Source organism: Dipodomys ordii, unplaced genomic scaffold (genome assembly GCF_000151885.1).
Source record: "Dipodomys ordii isolate 6190 unplaced genomic scaffold, Dord_2.0 Scaffold57, whole genome shotgun sequence".
Classification (NCBI taxonomy): Eukaryota; Metazoa; Chordata; class Mammalia; order Rodentia; family Heteromyidae; genus Dipodomys; species Dipodomys ordii.
The window spans coordinates 7977360-7994435 of record NW_012267273.1 but is presented as its reverse complement, the minus strand read 5'-3'; the positions used below and the strand labels follow the sequence as shown (position 1 = coordinate 7994435).

The 17076-nt window shown below is 36.5% G+C and overlaps 1 protein-coding gene across 2 annotated transcripts in view; it reads right to left on the bottom strand.

Annotated features, from left to right (window-relative positions):
* Positions 1 to 254: 254 nt before the first annotated feature.
* Positions 255 to 17076, bottom strand: part of LOC105989658 (TRMT1-like protein) — a 40465-nt gene continuing 23643 nt past the window's right edge. Inside the window, exons 3-12 of one of the 2 annotated variants that reach the window (XM_013021804.1) lie at positions 16193 to 16316; positions 15699 to 15778; positions 12772 to 13018; positions 11979 to 12191; positions 10138 to 10328; positions 6160 to 6238; positions 3939 to 4105; positions 3289 to 3342; positions 891 to 1017; positions 255 to 793 (exon numbers count right to left, since the gene is read on the bottom strand). In XM_013021804.1, coding sequence (XP_012877258.1) covers positions 586 to 793; positions 891 to 1017; positions 3289 to 3342; positions 3939 to 4105; positions 6160 to 6238; positions 10138 to 10328; positions 11979 to 12191; positions 12772 to 13018; positions 15699 to 15778; positions 16193 to 16316 — 1490 coding nt within the window. In that variant the 3' untranslated portion in view covers positions 255 to 585. The remainder of the gene's footprint in view (positions 794 to 890; positions 1018 to 3288; positions 3343 to 3938; positions 4106 to 6159; positions 6239 to 10137; positions 10329 to 11978; positions 12192 to 12771; positions 13019 to 15698; positions 15779 to 16192; positions 16317 to 17076) is intronic. The other variant, XM_013021806.1, reaches the window with a different exon arrangement.

Sequence of the window (17076 nt, the reverse complement as noted above, 5' to 3'; positions counted from 1 at the left end):
TTTATTCTATCCAGGGTAATTTCAATATGTAAAAGGATTTAACTTCATTTTGTATACTACACATAGAAAAATATCATGAAAACGTTTAAGAAGCTATGTGATTAAGAATAGTACAGCAGGGCACAATGGTGCATGCCCATCGCCCCAGCTATTGTGAGGAAAGAGGACTAGCTTGAAGGAGTACCTTAAGTGGTAGATTGCTGCCTAGTATGCCTGAGGCCTAGAATAAAAAAAGAAGCACTTCCACAATGTACTTACGTTTCTAAATACTATATGAAATTGTTCTAAATTTATTAAACATAGGGTGTCCCAATCAGAAAGTTCACATTATGAAATAATTCTCATTAAAACTTGTTTTAAATAAGAAAAACTTACAAAACAACGCTCTCAAACCAGTTAGCTTAAGGCTAGTTTTCCGAATGAAAACATCAGTACCTTTTTTTCCCCCTTTATTTTTACACAACTGAATTGAATAGAAAAGGAAATACAAGGTGGCATAGAACTATTGGGCCATCTGTACAGACACCTGAGAATAATCGCTTCTCTATGATGACTGTCTTCTGCAGCCACATATTATTCAACCTGTTATTCAACCCTGTCAGCCACTGAATTTTCGGGTGATGATTGGACATAGCCTTCTGATTGTCCTCCAGTGTAAGTGGGGGTGCTGTACTGTAGAAGAATAGATTTAAATTGCAACAGAGGTGCATCTGTACGAACACCCATTGGGTCAAAGTGAGTTCGGCTTACACGAAAGCCTGCTTGAGAAAGATAGCACAAAAACTTCTTCAACCTGCAAAATGTAAAGGATGAAAAATTAGGTTCTTAAATATTTAAGTCACAATTTTATTAAAACATGACATATACTTTGCTATTCATTGGTGTCTTACTTTGGCATGTTCATCCCTTTAATGCTGTGTCTGTGGATATTATAATAAAAAGGAGGATGTTCAGTACTGACATCAGACTTTTGCTTCTTGGCTAAATTTGTTATCACTTCATGGCTTTTTCTCTTTCCTGAAACATACATACATACATAGTTAACATTCTCTTAAAAATTATAAGCCAACAGGAGGCATGGCTCAAATGGTAAAGCACCAACCTAGCAAGTGTGAACTCCCTGAGTTTCAAACCTCAGAACCACACACACAAAAACCAACCCCCAAACTTTTGGTAACTATTAACCACCTGCAAACTTGTTGACACAATCATTTAAATCTACTTATTCAATCTTAATTCTTTCAATGAGGTCCTTCTATTCACTTGTAATTTTATTTTTTTTTTGGGGGGGGTCCGGTCGTGGGGCCTGAACTCTGGGCCTGGGCGCCGTCCCTCAGCTCTTCAGCTCAAGGCTAGCATTCTACCACTTGAGCCACAGCACCACTTCCGTCTTTTTTCTTTTTGCTTATGTGATGCTGAGGAATCGAACCCAGGACCTCATGCATGCAAGCCAAGCACTCTACCACTGAGCCACCTTCCCAGCCCCACTTGTGTAATTTTAATTCATTGCTGTCAATAACACTATTCAGAGCTGAACACTATTCTGTCATGCCCTTCATTTTTTTACTTGTACTACAGCTGCTTAGCACTGAATAACAAGAATTTGATGAACATAAAAACACAAAAGAAGTCTCGAGGGCTTACAAAAATACTGATAAAGGTACAATATATGAGCTCAATGCTGACTTAAGTTAGATTCTGGCAATGTGCCCTTCCCAAAGTCACACACATAGAGACACTAATGAAATATCCAATACTATGATGAGATTTTGCTTGAATGTTCAATGTCATTATTATTAATATTACAGTTGCCTGTGGACTCCAGTGATCCTCCAGCCTCAGCCTCTTGAGCTGCTAGGAATGCAAGCATGTGCCACAATGGCTGGCTACCAACTGATTATATACAGGAAAGGTCATATCTACGTTTTCTTAGAAGTATTCAGAAGGCAAATCTGATGCATAATTATGGTAAATGATGTGAAAAGATAAATATACATTATTATATAATATAAATTATTACTTTTTATGATAAAAGACAATTCAGAAATCTATTAAACTAGGTAAATAAAATGTGACTTTATCTCCACATGAAATTAACAAGCACACAGTGAAAGGATAAATACACAGATTTAGAACAAATTTCTAGGAAAGTGAGACAAAAACCCAACATAATACCCTAATAGCAATAATCGTAAGCAGGACATTGATTTTTTTCCCTCTGTATGTTGTATTGACAAACCAGTCTTAGATTAAACCTACAAATGTTAGAAATCAGTCTATTTCCTTAAATGTACCAAAAACTCAAGAGATTTTAAATTTTTTAAAAGCATATTTATGGTTTGCTTATTCTAAAAAAGATTTAGGCCAAGAAATGGAGGGACCTTTCTAGAGTTCTACTGCATTTAAGTCTACTTTCTATACAGATTAACTCACAATGCCTCTGTCAATCAATCTTCCAACAGAAAAGTTAAACTTTGAAAGAAATTAAAACACCTTTTTTTTCCCCCCTATGCTGGTCCTGTGCATGTCCCTGAGCTTTTTTGCTCAAGGCTAGCACTCTACCATTTGAGCCACAACTCCACTTCCAGCTTTTTGGTGGTTGACTAGAGATAAGAGCTGGTTTTGAACAAAGATCCTCAGATCTTAGCCTTACAAGCAGCTAGGATTACAGGTGTGAACCACCAAGGCCTGATCAATATTTATTCTTAATGCTACAACTTTTGTTATATAATACTCTAGTTTACCTTGTTCTGAAGTATTCTGGATTACTCAATTAGAAATGTGAACAATGTGAATGATGATACAAAATTTTATTATTGTTCTGTTGTCAGCATTTGAGAAGAGACTTACTGAGGCCATCTTTTTTTTTCTACTTTTTGCTATATGTAAGCCTTTTTGTCTTTTTTTTTTTTGGTCATGGGGCACTGTCCCTCAGCTTGCTCTTCAGCTCAAGGCTAGCCCTCTACTACGTGAGCCACAGCGCTACTTCCACCTTTTGCTCTAATACTTAGTAATAGACATTTTTTGTTTTTGTCGGTTGTGGGGCTTGAACTCTGGGCTTGGGCGCTGTCCCTCAGCTCTTCAGCTCAAGGCGAGCGCTCTACCACTTGAGCTACAGTGCCACTTCCAGTTTTCTGGTGGTTTATTGGAGATAAGAGTTTTATGGACTTTCCTGCCAGGGCTGGCTTTGAACCATGATCCTCAGATCTCAGCCTTCTGAGTAGCTAGGATTACAGGCATGAGCCACCAGCGCCTGGCTTAGTAATACATAATTACACACCCACATACCTTGTAGATGTTCCATTGTGGTATCTGTGGTTTTGATAAATACATCATTTTCTTCTGAAAGAAGAATGGGAAAGCAATATTTAAAGATGATATGGCAAGTTAGAGTTGCAATAAAAATTCCATCCACACTATCTTTTTGTGTGTGTGTGTGTGTGTGTGTGTATATATATATATATATATATATATATATGTATATGAGCTTTTGTGTCTAAAACAGGCTGTACAAATTATGTAGTTTAACCTATAATAGCAACAACTTCTTCTTATGTACAATAGCATTAGGACGTTCAATAGGCTTATTCTTATATCAATAGCCATATAAGCCTACGAAATCCTATAAAAAAAGTTTATCTGAGTGATAAATATATAAAACTATCTTCTGAATTTCAATGGGCATTACCCCAAAATCTTGGCTGTACCACTTGTATAATTACCTAAAGCTTCTTTTTTCTAGAAAATAGACATAGTAATAAAGTCACAAACTCTTCGTTCCTTCAGTCTACTAAAGTTTACAAAATAAAAAGTTGTAGAAAACAATGAGACAGGGTAGTTAAAGGCACACACTGTATTGCTTTTGATTACAATACCAAAGATTAAAAAGAATATTTTTCAGAACGAATCTGTAAACTAATGAGCGAGTGTATAGTAACCTTGCTTCTTGACATTTGAAGGTGTCTGAGTTGAAAACTGACTTTGAAGAGTACACTCTGATTCAAAGATTAATGTTTTTATGAGGGTCTGAATATCATCCACACCATGATGAAGAGATTCAAATAGCATTCTTTTGAGGAATCCCGTGTTGAAAAGGGAACTTGACCTGGAAAACAGTACATAGAACTGTCTTTGGAAAATGTTTGTTCTTCAAAAAATAAGTCTTCATAATTTTGTTACAACTAAAACACTGAAAATGAAGTTATGATTTGTATTATTTTTGCTGTTCTTCCCTACTTCTTTTATCATTCCAGTTTTCTAAGATCGTAATAAAACTAGCTAAGGAAATTCATTTACATTATAAAATAGGTAAGAATTATTGAGCCTTAGCAAGTCACACAGTATTATGCTATATTGGTAGGCATGTGGAGGATATACACAAATATAAAATTCAAAGTTAACTATGCTTCCTATTTGAGAATCTCAACTATAACTGACAAAATATGAAATCCCAAATCAAACAAACCTGGATTCTAATCCTTCTTTCACTACTTACTAGCTGTGTAACATTGAGAAGTTACTAGTGATTGAGTCTTGTATTCCTTACCTTGAAATTAAAGCTTCTCACAAACATATGGGATTTAAATAAGATGGTACATGTATGAAACCTAGCACGAAATACATCCTCAATGAATAGTAACTAAGATTAAGGTTAGTAACTAGAATTTCAAAGTGTCCAATGATGAATATAAGATACACTAAAAAAAGAATTTAGAGCTTACTTGGAGTAGAGCTCTAAAAAGATTTCCAAAGGGAACTATAACCTGAATATGTGATGGGGTAAAGGGATGATATCATGAATGAGGGTAAAGGCAGAACAATCCCTATGAATGAGTAATCAGTCCTAGGACTGAGAAAACCCAGATTCTACCCTAATTGTGCTAACAACTCATTACGGGGAAGGGGGGAAGGAGGTGCGGGGGGAAGGGAAAAGGGAGTTTTAGTAAGCATTTAAGAAAATTATGCCACAGCTGTGGCTCAAGTGGTAGAGCGTTAACCTGGAGCTGAAGAGCTGAGGGACAGCGCCCATGCCCAGAGTTCAGGTCCACGACTGGACCCCCCCACCCCACCAAAAAAAGAAAATTATGCCACAATTTCTGTCTGTAAAATTAGGAAGAGCTGAGGGACAACGCCCAGGCCCAGAATTTAAGCCCCATGATCAGAAAAAAAAAAGAGGAGCTAGGCTAGAAGATCTTCCTTCTGGATCCAGCAACCTATTATTCTTTTTTCTTTTTAAATATGTTTTTTATTGTAAAAATACTGTACCAGAGGGGTTACAGTTATATGAGCAAGGTAATGAGCACATTTCCTATCAAGCATTGTTGACTCCTCCTTTGTTTTTCCCCTACCATCCCTTCCCTCCCACCGCTACAATCACACTCTCCTTCATTCCTCCTCCCCACCTTCCTGCCTAAATTATAAAGTTCATTTTTCAACATAGTGTCCTATACATCTAATTGTTACAATGGCTCAACCTGTATCCCTACTTAAGCATTTTGTTTTTTCCCTCCCCCCGACCAAGTTAAGAAGTGTATATACAAGATGCAGGGCACCGATATCAAATACAGTGAAAACAGGGGTTATACCGTGGGGGAGGAACATACAAAGAAACAAAAAAATCACATGGTACATTATAAATACATTAGGAACAGCAAGAAAGAACAAACCACTTGTGTCCCTATCTTGGGGTTCATTTCACTTAATATCATCTTATATGGTCATATGAACATAGCTTTTGACCTTTTCTGCTTGTCCCAGACATATACTAGTTATTGCAAATAAGGGAAACCATATGACCTGTTTCTTTGGGTCTGGCTTACTTCACTTAAAATAATTTTTTCTGAATCTTTCCATTTCCTAACAAATGGGCCTATTGTTCTTAATATCTCTAGCTTTGAGATCTGAGAGTAGGGTAACTGGTGGCAGATGATATAGGTAATGGGATGCCAATCCTAGGGCTTGAACACAGGGCCTGAGTGTTGTCCCTAAGATACTTTTGCTCAAGGCAAGCATTCTACCACTTGAATCATAGCTCCACTGAAATTTTGAGAGGAGTCCTAACTGCTTACTCAGACCTAAAAACAAACTTACCTGTTACCACATATAATCATAAGTTGACAATAAACCAATTTTTGAATCTTATTACATTCAGGTACATACCACAGAGGTCCAAGTTCTATTGCTGTCTTTCCAGGCATGGTTCCATGACAGTTACAGGGCAACTGTCTATATGGGTTTTCTGTAAATAAATAAATAAATTAAAGGAGAAATAACTACTGCAAATAGTAGTAACTGGTAGCTAGTATACACTGAGGATCTACTATGTGCCAGGTACCGTGCTAAAAATTCTAACTGTATTTTGAATCTTTATCACTGTGCTTTGAAGGTAGGGCTATTAAAATTTCAATCACAGAGAATCATAGCTTAGCCAAGTCAAATGGCTTACTGAAGGCATAAAATATTAGTCTTAATATTAGTCTTTTGTTAATGATTACAAGATTTCCATATTTTAAAATTAACAAACTGGGGTGTAATTTATATTGTATACTGATACAATGCATACACTGACCAGGCAGTGGTGGCTAATGTTTATGATCCCAGCCATTCTGGAGGTGCAAAGTAAGCCAGCTTAGGCAGATAAATCTGTGAAACACTTATCCTTTAGTAACTGGCAAACACCTGGAACTGGAGACATGGCTCCAGCCATAAATGAAACAGCTGAGCAGAATACAAGGCTGAGTTTAAGCCCCAATAATGGCACCAAAATAAACAAATATAGTATACGTTATCTATACAAATGTAAAAATGAGGTCTAACAAGTGTTTTATAACCTTAAACCAATGTTACTATCAAAATGTTTCTCTTCTGTGTAATCAGGTCAAAAGTTACTTTATTCCCTAATCTTGATTCATATTTAGCTTCCAAAGTATAGACTAGAAAAATCTTATTTCATTTAAACACCAGTATGAGGTGGTATAACACTATAGGACTTTGTAATTCACTGAAGGCCCAGACTAGTCCTTTTATTCCTCTTTTTTTGGGGGGGGGTGGGGGTGGAGAGGGTGTCAGTCATGGGGCTTAAACTTAGCCTGGAAACTGTCCCACTCAAAAATCAGAAGTGGCTCAAGGCTAGCACTCTACCAATTTGAGCTACAGTGCTACTTCTGATTTTTGAGTGGTTTATTGAAGGCAAGAGTCTCATGGCCTTTCCTGCCCAGGCTGGCTTCGAACCATGATCCTCAGACCTCAGCTTCCTGAGTAGCCAGTATTACAGGTGTGAGCCACCACTGGTTTCCTTTATTTTATTCTTAATTTTTATCTTCTAATGGTGCTGGGGTCAAACCTAGAAATTCATATATGTTAGGCCACTGAACTACACTAACAGCTCTAAAAATATCATTTTAAATTAGAAACTCTCTTCATAGACATCCCCCAGCTCCAATCCATTTTTGAATTGACCACTGACTTTCTTGGAATGGTCTAATCAGGTCAGTCAGAGCTCAGGACCCAGGCAGGGCCCTAACTTCTTTCTACCTAATATTACTCTGTTAATGATAGTAAACAGCATAGGACACAGTTGTAAGATGGTACTTTAAGGAATGTGACAAAGCTTGGGTTAAGTGGTGGAGCAGCTGCTTAGAAATAAAACAGAACACCCTCCCATTCTACCACAGTACTAAAAGAACTTGAACAAATACAAAACAAATACAAAAAAGTATTTTGTGAGGAGCTTTGAAATTACAGTGTTTTGCCTTTGATGTACAATGAAAATAAAATGCCAATTAGGTTATTTTTCTTTTTTGTGCCAGTCCAGGAGATATGACTGGAAGGCCTGCGCATTGTCCCTGAGATTTTTACCTCAAGGTTAGTGCTCTGTCACTTGAGCCAAATTCCGTTTCTGGCTTTTTGGTGGTTGTTTTTGTTTTTGTCGGTTGTGGGGCCTGAACTCTGGGCCTGGGCGCTGTCCCTCAGCTCTTCAGCTCAAGGCAAGCACTCTACCATTTAAGCCATAGTGCCACTTCTGGCTTTTTCTGCTTATGTGATGCTGAGGCATTGAACCCAGGGCCTCATGCATGCAAGGCAAGCACTCCACCACTGAGCTACCTTCCTAGCCCACTTTTTGTTGTTTTAATTGGAGATAAAGAGTCCCAAGGACTTTCTTAACTTGGGCTGGCTTTGAACCATAATCTTCAGAACTCAGCCTCTTGAGAAGCTAGGATTACAGGTATTAGCCCAGTACCTGGCTGGGTTATTTACTTTTTTAATTTAAAATTTTATTATTTTTTACAGACAGTCCTGGGGCTTGAATTCAGGGCCTGGCACTGTCTCTTAGCTTTTTTGCTCAAGGCTAGTGCTCTACTACTTGGGCTACAGCTTTACTTCTGGCTTTTTAGTGGTTAATTGGAGATAAAGAGTTTTATATACTTTCCTGCTGGGAATTGCTTGAATCGCAATCCTCACATCTCAGTCTCCTGGGTAGCTAGTAAAGTGCTTCTTGGACAATGTCATCCTTCCTTTTCTTTTCCCCATTTTCCCCCTTCTGTTCCTGTTCACAATTTATAGTTCATTTTTCACAATTAATACAATGACTTCATTTACTCACCCTTCCTCCCTCAATTCCTATGCTCCCTTAATTTTTATTTTTTGCACCGTTGAGGATTTAACCCAGAGCCTCTATCAACTGAGCCACACTTCCTAGTCACTTGCCTACTTTTTAAAGAAAATCAAAAACAAAAGTCAAGTTCTAATATCACTCTGAAAAAAAAAAACTGAGCAAAAAATGCTTCAACAGATAGTAAGTAATGCTACAAAGCCTCTTTAATTAACACTGTACAGGTGTTAATAGATACTAGAACCGAAAATCCAGAAACAAACTCAAATTTATGTAGAAGTCTGTATAAGATGAAGAAAATGTTCTCAAATCATTAGAGAAAAGGTGAAGATAAAGAGAAAACCTCTGTATTAAAAAAAAAAAAAAAGCTCATGCCTGTATGTAATTCTAGCCACTCAGGAGTCTTGAATCTGGAAGATCAAGGCTTGATGTCAGTTTGGAGTTGGAGGACAGAGAAGAGGAAAAGAACAGAAAAGTCTTCAAGACTCCATCTCCAATTTCTAGCAAAATGCTGGATTGTAAGTTTGGTTGTAGTGTAGCTGTGAGCAAATAAGCTGTGAGGCCCCGAGTTTAGGCCCTGGGACTAGCACTGTAAGATAAATAAAAAAGATGTTGGTAGTGGTTGGGGGGAGATGTATGGCTCCACTGCCTAGCAAGCATCAGGAGCTGAGTTCAAACTCCAAAACTGCTTTAAATTAAAAAAAAGGAAAGAAAACAACAGCAACATAGGAGATGTATATCAAAAGATTTGGGGTTTGAAGCCAGCCAAGGCAAACAAATTCCAGAGACCTCAATCTTCAGTGAATAAAAATTGAGTGTGGTGGTGTATGCAAGCCAACCCAGCTACATGGGAAGCATAAATTAGGAGCTGTGGCCTGGTCATAAATGAGATACCTTATATGAAAAATTACTAAAGCAAAAAAGGGATGTTGGCATGACTCAAATGGTAGAGTACCTGTTATCATGCACTAGGCTCTGAGTTCAAACCTTCATGCTACCAACCTCTCAACTATTAAAAGTAATACTAAAAATATCAAGAACTTAATAGAAAACAGCAGAATTTTTCCTATGTCCTAGAAACAGCTTTAAGAAGACATGAACCACAATTTCTTTTTGTATACCCAAGCCTGGCATATAGTAGAGATTCACTAAGTGTTTACTGAATTAATTTTATAACTGGTGGCCTTTACATTTGGTTAAAAACATGAAAATTATTCCTATAAAGTTAATGATTTGTAACAGCCTAAAGTAATCTGACTTAGGCTCCTAAGATTAGTTGACAGTAGAAACTAAGTTATTTCTAATGTTTCAAAAAAGAGTAAGTCCAGAAAGCAAAAACTACAGAGTAATAACTTAAACTCACAGGAATGTGCTGTCTGTTGATCAAAGTAAGTCCAGTATAGTAAATAACAAAGTTAGCACTGTCATCTTTAAAATCAAAGGACAATATGTATAATTAGGGGTGTAACAAAGGCTTATTCATTAGAGGCTTATACATAAATTAGTCAAGAAGAACTTCAGGTTACCTTCTACCATATTACCATCCTTCTGAAAAATCCTCTCCTCACACCACTGACAGTGGATCAGGTATTGAATTTTCTTGGCTGTCTCATCTGCTGAAGTAGGCCCCCTCAATACTCTCACAACAACCAACACAAAATGTTCCAAAGCTACTGCAAACAGTACTTCTATGCCTTTGTTGCATCGTGCTGCAGCTCTATAAAATTAAAAAAAAAATTTTGAGAACTTAGTTTCCTTTGGCATAATACTGACAACAATTCTGGATGGTAAACGATGGGTAATAATGGAAAATTAAATTTTTAATAGCAGAGCTTTTTAAAAGATCATTACTGTAACTTTTATGCAAACAAATACAGGGAATAAAGGATCCTTGTCAGGTCTTCAGTTTTTAGACACTTTCCTGTATCCTAGCTTTGCAACAGGGCTATCTTTGCAGGTTTTCAGCTTCATCTCTTCTTGTCCTGTAATCATTAACTTTCTTCCTATTTTTTCTTACAAAAATTTCTTCCAAATATATATTGAGTACTGACTAGATGCTGTTGTTGTTATGCTAGCTGCTGAATTTTCAGTCAAAATGAATAATCAGTTATTTCTACAATTAATTTCTAACTTTTTGGATTAAGACCTACTACATATACCACTTCTAAATCTACAGATATTATATTTCTTAATATGCACATATATCTTTGCCATGCATAAACTGTGTATCAGTTTTCAGTAACAGGAATGATACTGAAAGTACATGAAGTCATATGATAATAACAATAATAAATAGTGGTGATGATGATGAAGTCTAATCTAACTTAAGTGGAGGTAGCAATTTCCATCTGTATGCTATAGAACTTGTGTTTGAACTAGTGAATGAGCTGGCTGGTCATCACATTGTATTGTTAAGCTATCTTGCTAGCTTAATAACAATCTGCATGTAACAGGTGTTCAAATAGTCTTCATTTTTTTCAACTACCTAGAAATTCTGACAAGAGAACTTTCTAAGATCAGTTTGCAGAATAAAGTTTATAAGTCATAATTTTTATTCAATCTATCTAAAAACTCGATACAAAACATATTATTTCTAACCTCACAACATTTCTTTTTCCTTTTCAGGTTACTATTTGCTCCATATATTGTTAAAATAGATCTGAAATCAGCTTTTCTGTCTTAAAACTTCAATTGTTGAATAACATGTTAAGGTGGAGAGTACACTAAGTATTTCAGATACAAACTTTTTTTTTGGGGGGGGGGTCTGGTCATGGGGCCTGAAGTCTGGGCCTGGGCACTGTCCCTCAGCTCTTCAGCTCAAGGCTAGCGCTCTACCACTTGAGCCACAGTGCCACTTCCAGTTTTTTTGCTTATGTGGTGCTGAGGAATCGAACCCAGGGCCTCATGCATGCAAAGCAAGCACTCTACCACTGAGCCACCTTCCCAGCCCTCAGATATAAACTTTTTGTGTGTGCTGGTACTAAGGCTTTAACTCAGGGCCCGGACACTGTCCCTGAGATACTCTGCTCAAGGCTAGTGCTTTCTACCACTTGAGTCACAGCTCCACTTCTGGCTTTTTGGTAGTTAGTTGGACATGGACTTTCTTGCCTGAGCTAGCTTCAAAATTGGATCCCTAGATCTTAGCCTACTGAGTAGCTAAGATTACAAACATGGGCCATTGGTGCCCCACCAGATATAAACTGTTAAAGTTCTAACAGAACATAAGATTGAAAACACATTTAAACAAACCAAATTACCAGAATGGAATATAGAATTTATATCCCAAGCATATTTTGAAAAATAAGATAAAAACTCATTTGTAGGATCACTTTCAGTCATTTACTGAATCATACTAGGTACAATGTACCTTGCCACTGCAGCTACCACGATTCTGGCTGCTAGTTCCTTGTAATATTCAGTTCGGACAATGTTACATCCATAGTGTCGCCGGGCAACATGCTGTGCCTTGGCATATAAGGAACTGATATCTGTAGAAGTCACTGATACTATGCCAAGGTTTCTTATATTTCTGAATGCAGAATCTAGATAGTTCACTGATGTTCCAAAAGGGTCTAAGTGTCTAAAATTAGAAAGAAAATGGACAGATTTAAACTCGTATTAGTAACCAAAATAATGATACATATTTCTAATGGTAAAATTCCTTAAATTCTAAAGCATTTTCCAACCTAGCATGTGGTGGACACACTCAAAATCCCGGCAACTTGGGAGGTAGAAACAGAAGAACTGAGAGAGCTAGAGGCCAGTCTATAACATGCAATGAACTCTAGATCAATGCCAGCCGGGGCTTCATAATGAAAACCTTTTCTCAAGAAACCAAAAAATAGAAACAAAACAACACTCCCCCCCCCAATAAAACCCTTTGCAAATTGATTTTAGATACAGACTTCTGTTTTAATATAAGATGACCTATGACATCAAACATGTAAAGATAAATTAGACTAAGAAAAAGTTCATGCCCTTACATTTTATTTGAAATGCTAGAAAACTGCCTTATTGCATATGTTAGGCCAATGTTAAAAACTCTATTAAAATAAAAAACAACAACATATTTTCTTAATTTTTAACTACACTTGACTGACTTCGCCACTCAAAGTTCCAGGACAGTTTAGCAAGTGACATACCAGATCTTTTTCACTTACATGAAATCAAAAGATCTCAAATGCATCAGCACATTCGCATCCATTTTGGTCACCTTAATATTACCAAGATTTTGTTCTTCTTCTCCAAGACAATCTCCGCCTTCCTTCTCCTTACTGTCTACTACCACTTTCAACTTGTTTAAATGGCAGTTTTTCTGAATCAATGTCACAGAATTTTCATTCATGTCATTAATTGTAACTTTGACTGCATTGCCAAGATGTTTTGCCCATTGTAATCCCATTATCCCTTAAGAGATATAGGAAAGAAAACAAGTTTTTTAGTTTTAATTATTGACGAATAAAAACCATAAAGAATATATAGATAACAAATTCCTTTAAAATCTTAATATTTTCATAAGTAGCTCTAATTAAGCTATTTTTCCTCACTATAAAGTTTCTCAAAAATTACTATAAGAATATGTCCCAAATAAGAGTTTTTACTAATATTTCTTATAATTTTTAGATGCTTCTTGTTCAAATAAAATATGTATGTTTCAGTTCATGGAATAGATTATTGTTGTTCTGTTACTTACAGTGTAATACTTTTTATAAAAAACTGAAGATATGCCTAATATACAATATGAATAAAGGTGGAAAGGAGGAAGGGAAGTTGAAGTCCTACTGCTGAAGTTTACCTCTAAGCACCAAAATACACAAATAACTTTCTCAGACCAAAAATTTCAAATAGTGCACAAAAGCTTGCTTGTGAATGAAAAACCATTTTTCATATATAAGCAAATGATTGAGAAGAATTCAACCCCAAAAGCACTTTTGCACATGTTTTTCACAGCCATTAGATTGGTCATAAAGAACATTCATTAACTAGGTATGTTGACATAAGCCCAGCCAATACGTATTAGAAGATCTCCTGTGTATTAGAAACACTATCTTCTCCCTATTATGTCTCATGAATGGAAATAATCTGTGTATCTATTGTATGTCATAGACATTAAATATATTTTTTTCATCTCTTCCCAATAAACTTGTAAGACCGAACATCCTCACTTCAGGGATGAAAAACATACAAAATAGCTACTACAAACCTGATAGAAATTTCCAAAGGCCCATTAAAAAGTAAAGGTTAGAAGTTGGATATGGTAGCTCAAGCCTGTAATCCAAACTACTTGGGAGGTGAAGACTGGTGGATCATAGTTTGAGGCCAGCCTGGGCAAAAAGTTTTGCACATCTGTTATGCCAGCTATGGGGGAAGCACAGATAGGAGGATCATAGACAAGACTAGCTCAGGCATAAAGCAAGACTTTATCTCAAAAAACAAGTAACACAGAAAAGACCGATGGAACGGCTCATGCCGGAGAGTACCTAGCAAGTGCAAAACCTGAATCCTAACTAACTCCAGTCCAGAATAAGGGCAAAGAGAGTGTGAGAAAAAATACTGAGAAAAAATAAGATGAAGGACATATTGAGCTGGGACTTTTGGCTCCACAGTCTCTCTTTTAACCACTGTTTTTCTCCTCAGGACAGAGCTTAGGAAGGGCAGTTTACAAATGCTCTCACCCTTTGGTTCAAGATTTCCCAGTGTGCAATATAATCTTAAGACTTGGATGGGTAGTACAAGTGGCTTTTTTTTTTATCATCTTTTATATTTCTATTATCTTTTATTTTTAAGTCCTTTGGAAAAATAGTCTCAATTTCAAAACTGAAAGCTAGGCAATGATCAGCACAACATAAAAGACCTATCAGTTGCTCTTAGTTACAATAAGTATTCTTGAAATAAAATAATTCCTTATTGAATCTGATTAAACTACCAATATGAAAAATACAATTAACAGAAGACCATGTTACATGTGCCACAGCAATAGAATCAATAGAAATTTAGATGGTTAGACATTACAGGTCAAAGGTTAACACACACACTCTCTCTAAGGACAGAAGGGAATATGGATTAGGAAGGGACTTAGACATCATCAAACAATTTAAAATAATATATTCTGAAGCTGGGTGCAGGTGGCTTCCACCTGTAATGTTAGTTAATTGGGAAGCTGAGAGTGGGATCATGATTTGAGAACAGGCTTGGGTAAAAGGCTCATGAGACACCCTTCTGAACTCATAATAGCTGGTGCAGTGCCTGCCATTCTAAGATACTTGGAAGGCCAGCCTAGGAAGAAAAAGTCTCTGAGTCTCCATTTCCATAGTGGGAAGTAAGCTATGATGTTCCAGTTTGTCAATCCAGAAATGATGGGAAAGTTAAAGTAGGTAGGCTGGGGCTAAGGCATGATTTTAGGTATATTAATGGTATTATTTCTTAAAAAGTCCTTACCAGAGGTGGGCATGGTAGCACATGCTTGTAATCCTAACACTTGGGAGGAAAAAGCAAGATTTTGTCTTATTTTTATTAGCAGGTGCCAGTGGCTCCCCATGTACAATGGACCTGTTCAGGAGACCTGGGTTCAAAACAAGCTTAGGCAGAAAAGTCTTCAAGGTTCTGACTCTAATTAGCCAGGAACAAGCTGGGCTGGTTGAACAAACAAGCCAAGAAAGAGTATCTAGCCCAGATTTCAAGCCATGTACAAAAAAAAGTTTTTTAGCTGGGTGCCGGTGGCTCATGCCTGTAATCTTAGCTACTCAGGAGGCTGAGATCTGAGGATCACGATTCAAAGCCAGCCAGGGCAGGACAGTCCATAAGACTCTTATCTCCAGTAAACCACCAGAAAACCAGAAGTGGCACTGTGGCTCAAGTGGTAGAGCGCTTGCCTTGAGCTGAAGAGCTCAGGGACAGTGCCCAGGCCCAGAGTTCAAGCTCTACGACTGACCAAAAAAAAAAAGTTATTTTTTTAGGAATAAGTTTTTTATGGTGAAAATACTATATAGAGGGGTAAAAAAGTTATTTTTTAAAGATACAATATCCATATAAATATGCTAAAATATTGGACAAATAAAATGGGATTCAAAAAATCTTCTTTACTTACCAGTAGCTCCAAAAGCATCTAGACATTCCAAAGGTTTTCGTTCCTCAGCCAAAGCAGCCAATGTACAGAAAATTAGCTGCCTAAAAGGAAGTAATAGTCTGAAATAATTCTAGGTTACTATGGCTTCCTCACTTATAGACCTTTGAAAAGTGATCTGATTATATATGCCTAATTTAATAACACAAGACCTAAAAATTGATGAAATTAAGCTATGACTGCTTTCTAATTAACAAGCATTCATTTATTTTTTAATAAAACTTAGCCACAAAAGTACAAGCCTATTCAAGTTTAATTACATAAAGTAAGTCTATTTTGCTGTCTAACAAAGAAACTGGCTTTGTACCTAAAAGGAAACCATTATTTTGAGAAAATGTTACAGTAGGTGATTGTCATTTTGTATCATTTTCACTCTTAATATTTTAGTAAATAGGAACTTAAAAGGTTTGTTTTCACTATTTTAAACTCCCCATAACTCTATTTTGAATTGATCTTACCGATTTAGTTTCATTTTCGGATTAAAATAGGAATCTGTTTTCTGAGGTATAGAATAGTTAGGACAAACTTGTACATCTGTATCTGCTTCCTTCAAAATTTCATTTGATGGTTTAGTAGTAGACACTATTATGAAAAAAAATATATTCAGGGAAATATAAGATATTCCAAACATTTAAAACAATATATATAAAGCAAAAACAATATATATAAAGCAAAAGGTTGGTAGATAAAAAGAAACCAAACAAAAACTAAAAACAAGATTTATTTATCTATGTCTCTAGAAAAGAGCTGGACCTAGATATTGGATGAATAGAAGAAAATGTATTCTTAAAATCTAGACTGCTTAGGATAACAATAGCTGTATTATTGTACCAAAGCACAGTCATGCTAAGATAACATAAAACCTTGTAGTATCTTCATGATTAATCAAGTACTACATTGCGTTTGTATAGGTTGGTTGCTAAATACATTTTACTGTGATATAATCATTAGAAAATAAATATCTGCATGATTGTATTCCATCAGTTTCAGTGACTAAGTAAAAATCACTATTTTTTTTAACATTCTGACCTTCAGAATAATTTCTCATAATTTTAAACAAAAATTATATTTAGATGGCTATACATGTTTTAAAAAAAAGTACATATTAGCCAGTGGCTCAAACCTCAAAACCTGTATTCCCAGGATTCTTATCTCTAATTAACTGCCAAAAAGCCAAAAGTAGAGCTATGGCTCAAGTGGCAGAGGGCTAGCCCTGAACAAAAAGCTCAGAGGCAGGGGCTGGGAAGGTGGCTCAGTGGTAGAGCACTTGCCTTGCATGCTTGAGGCCCTGGGCTCGATTCCCCAGCACCACATAAGCAAAAAGAAAAAAAGCCGGAAGTGG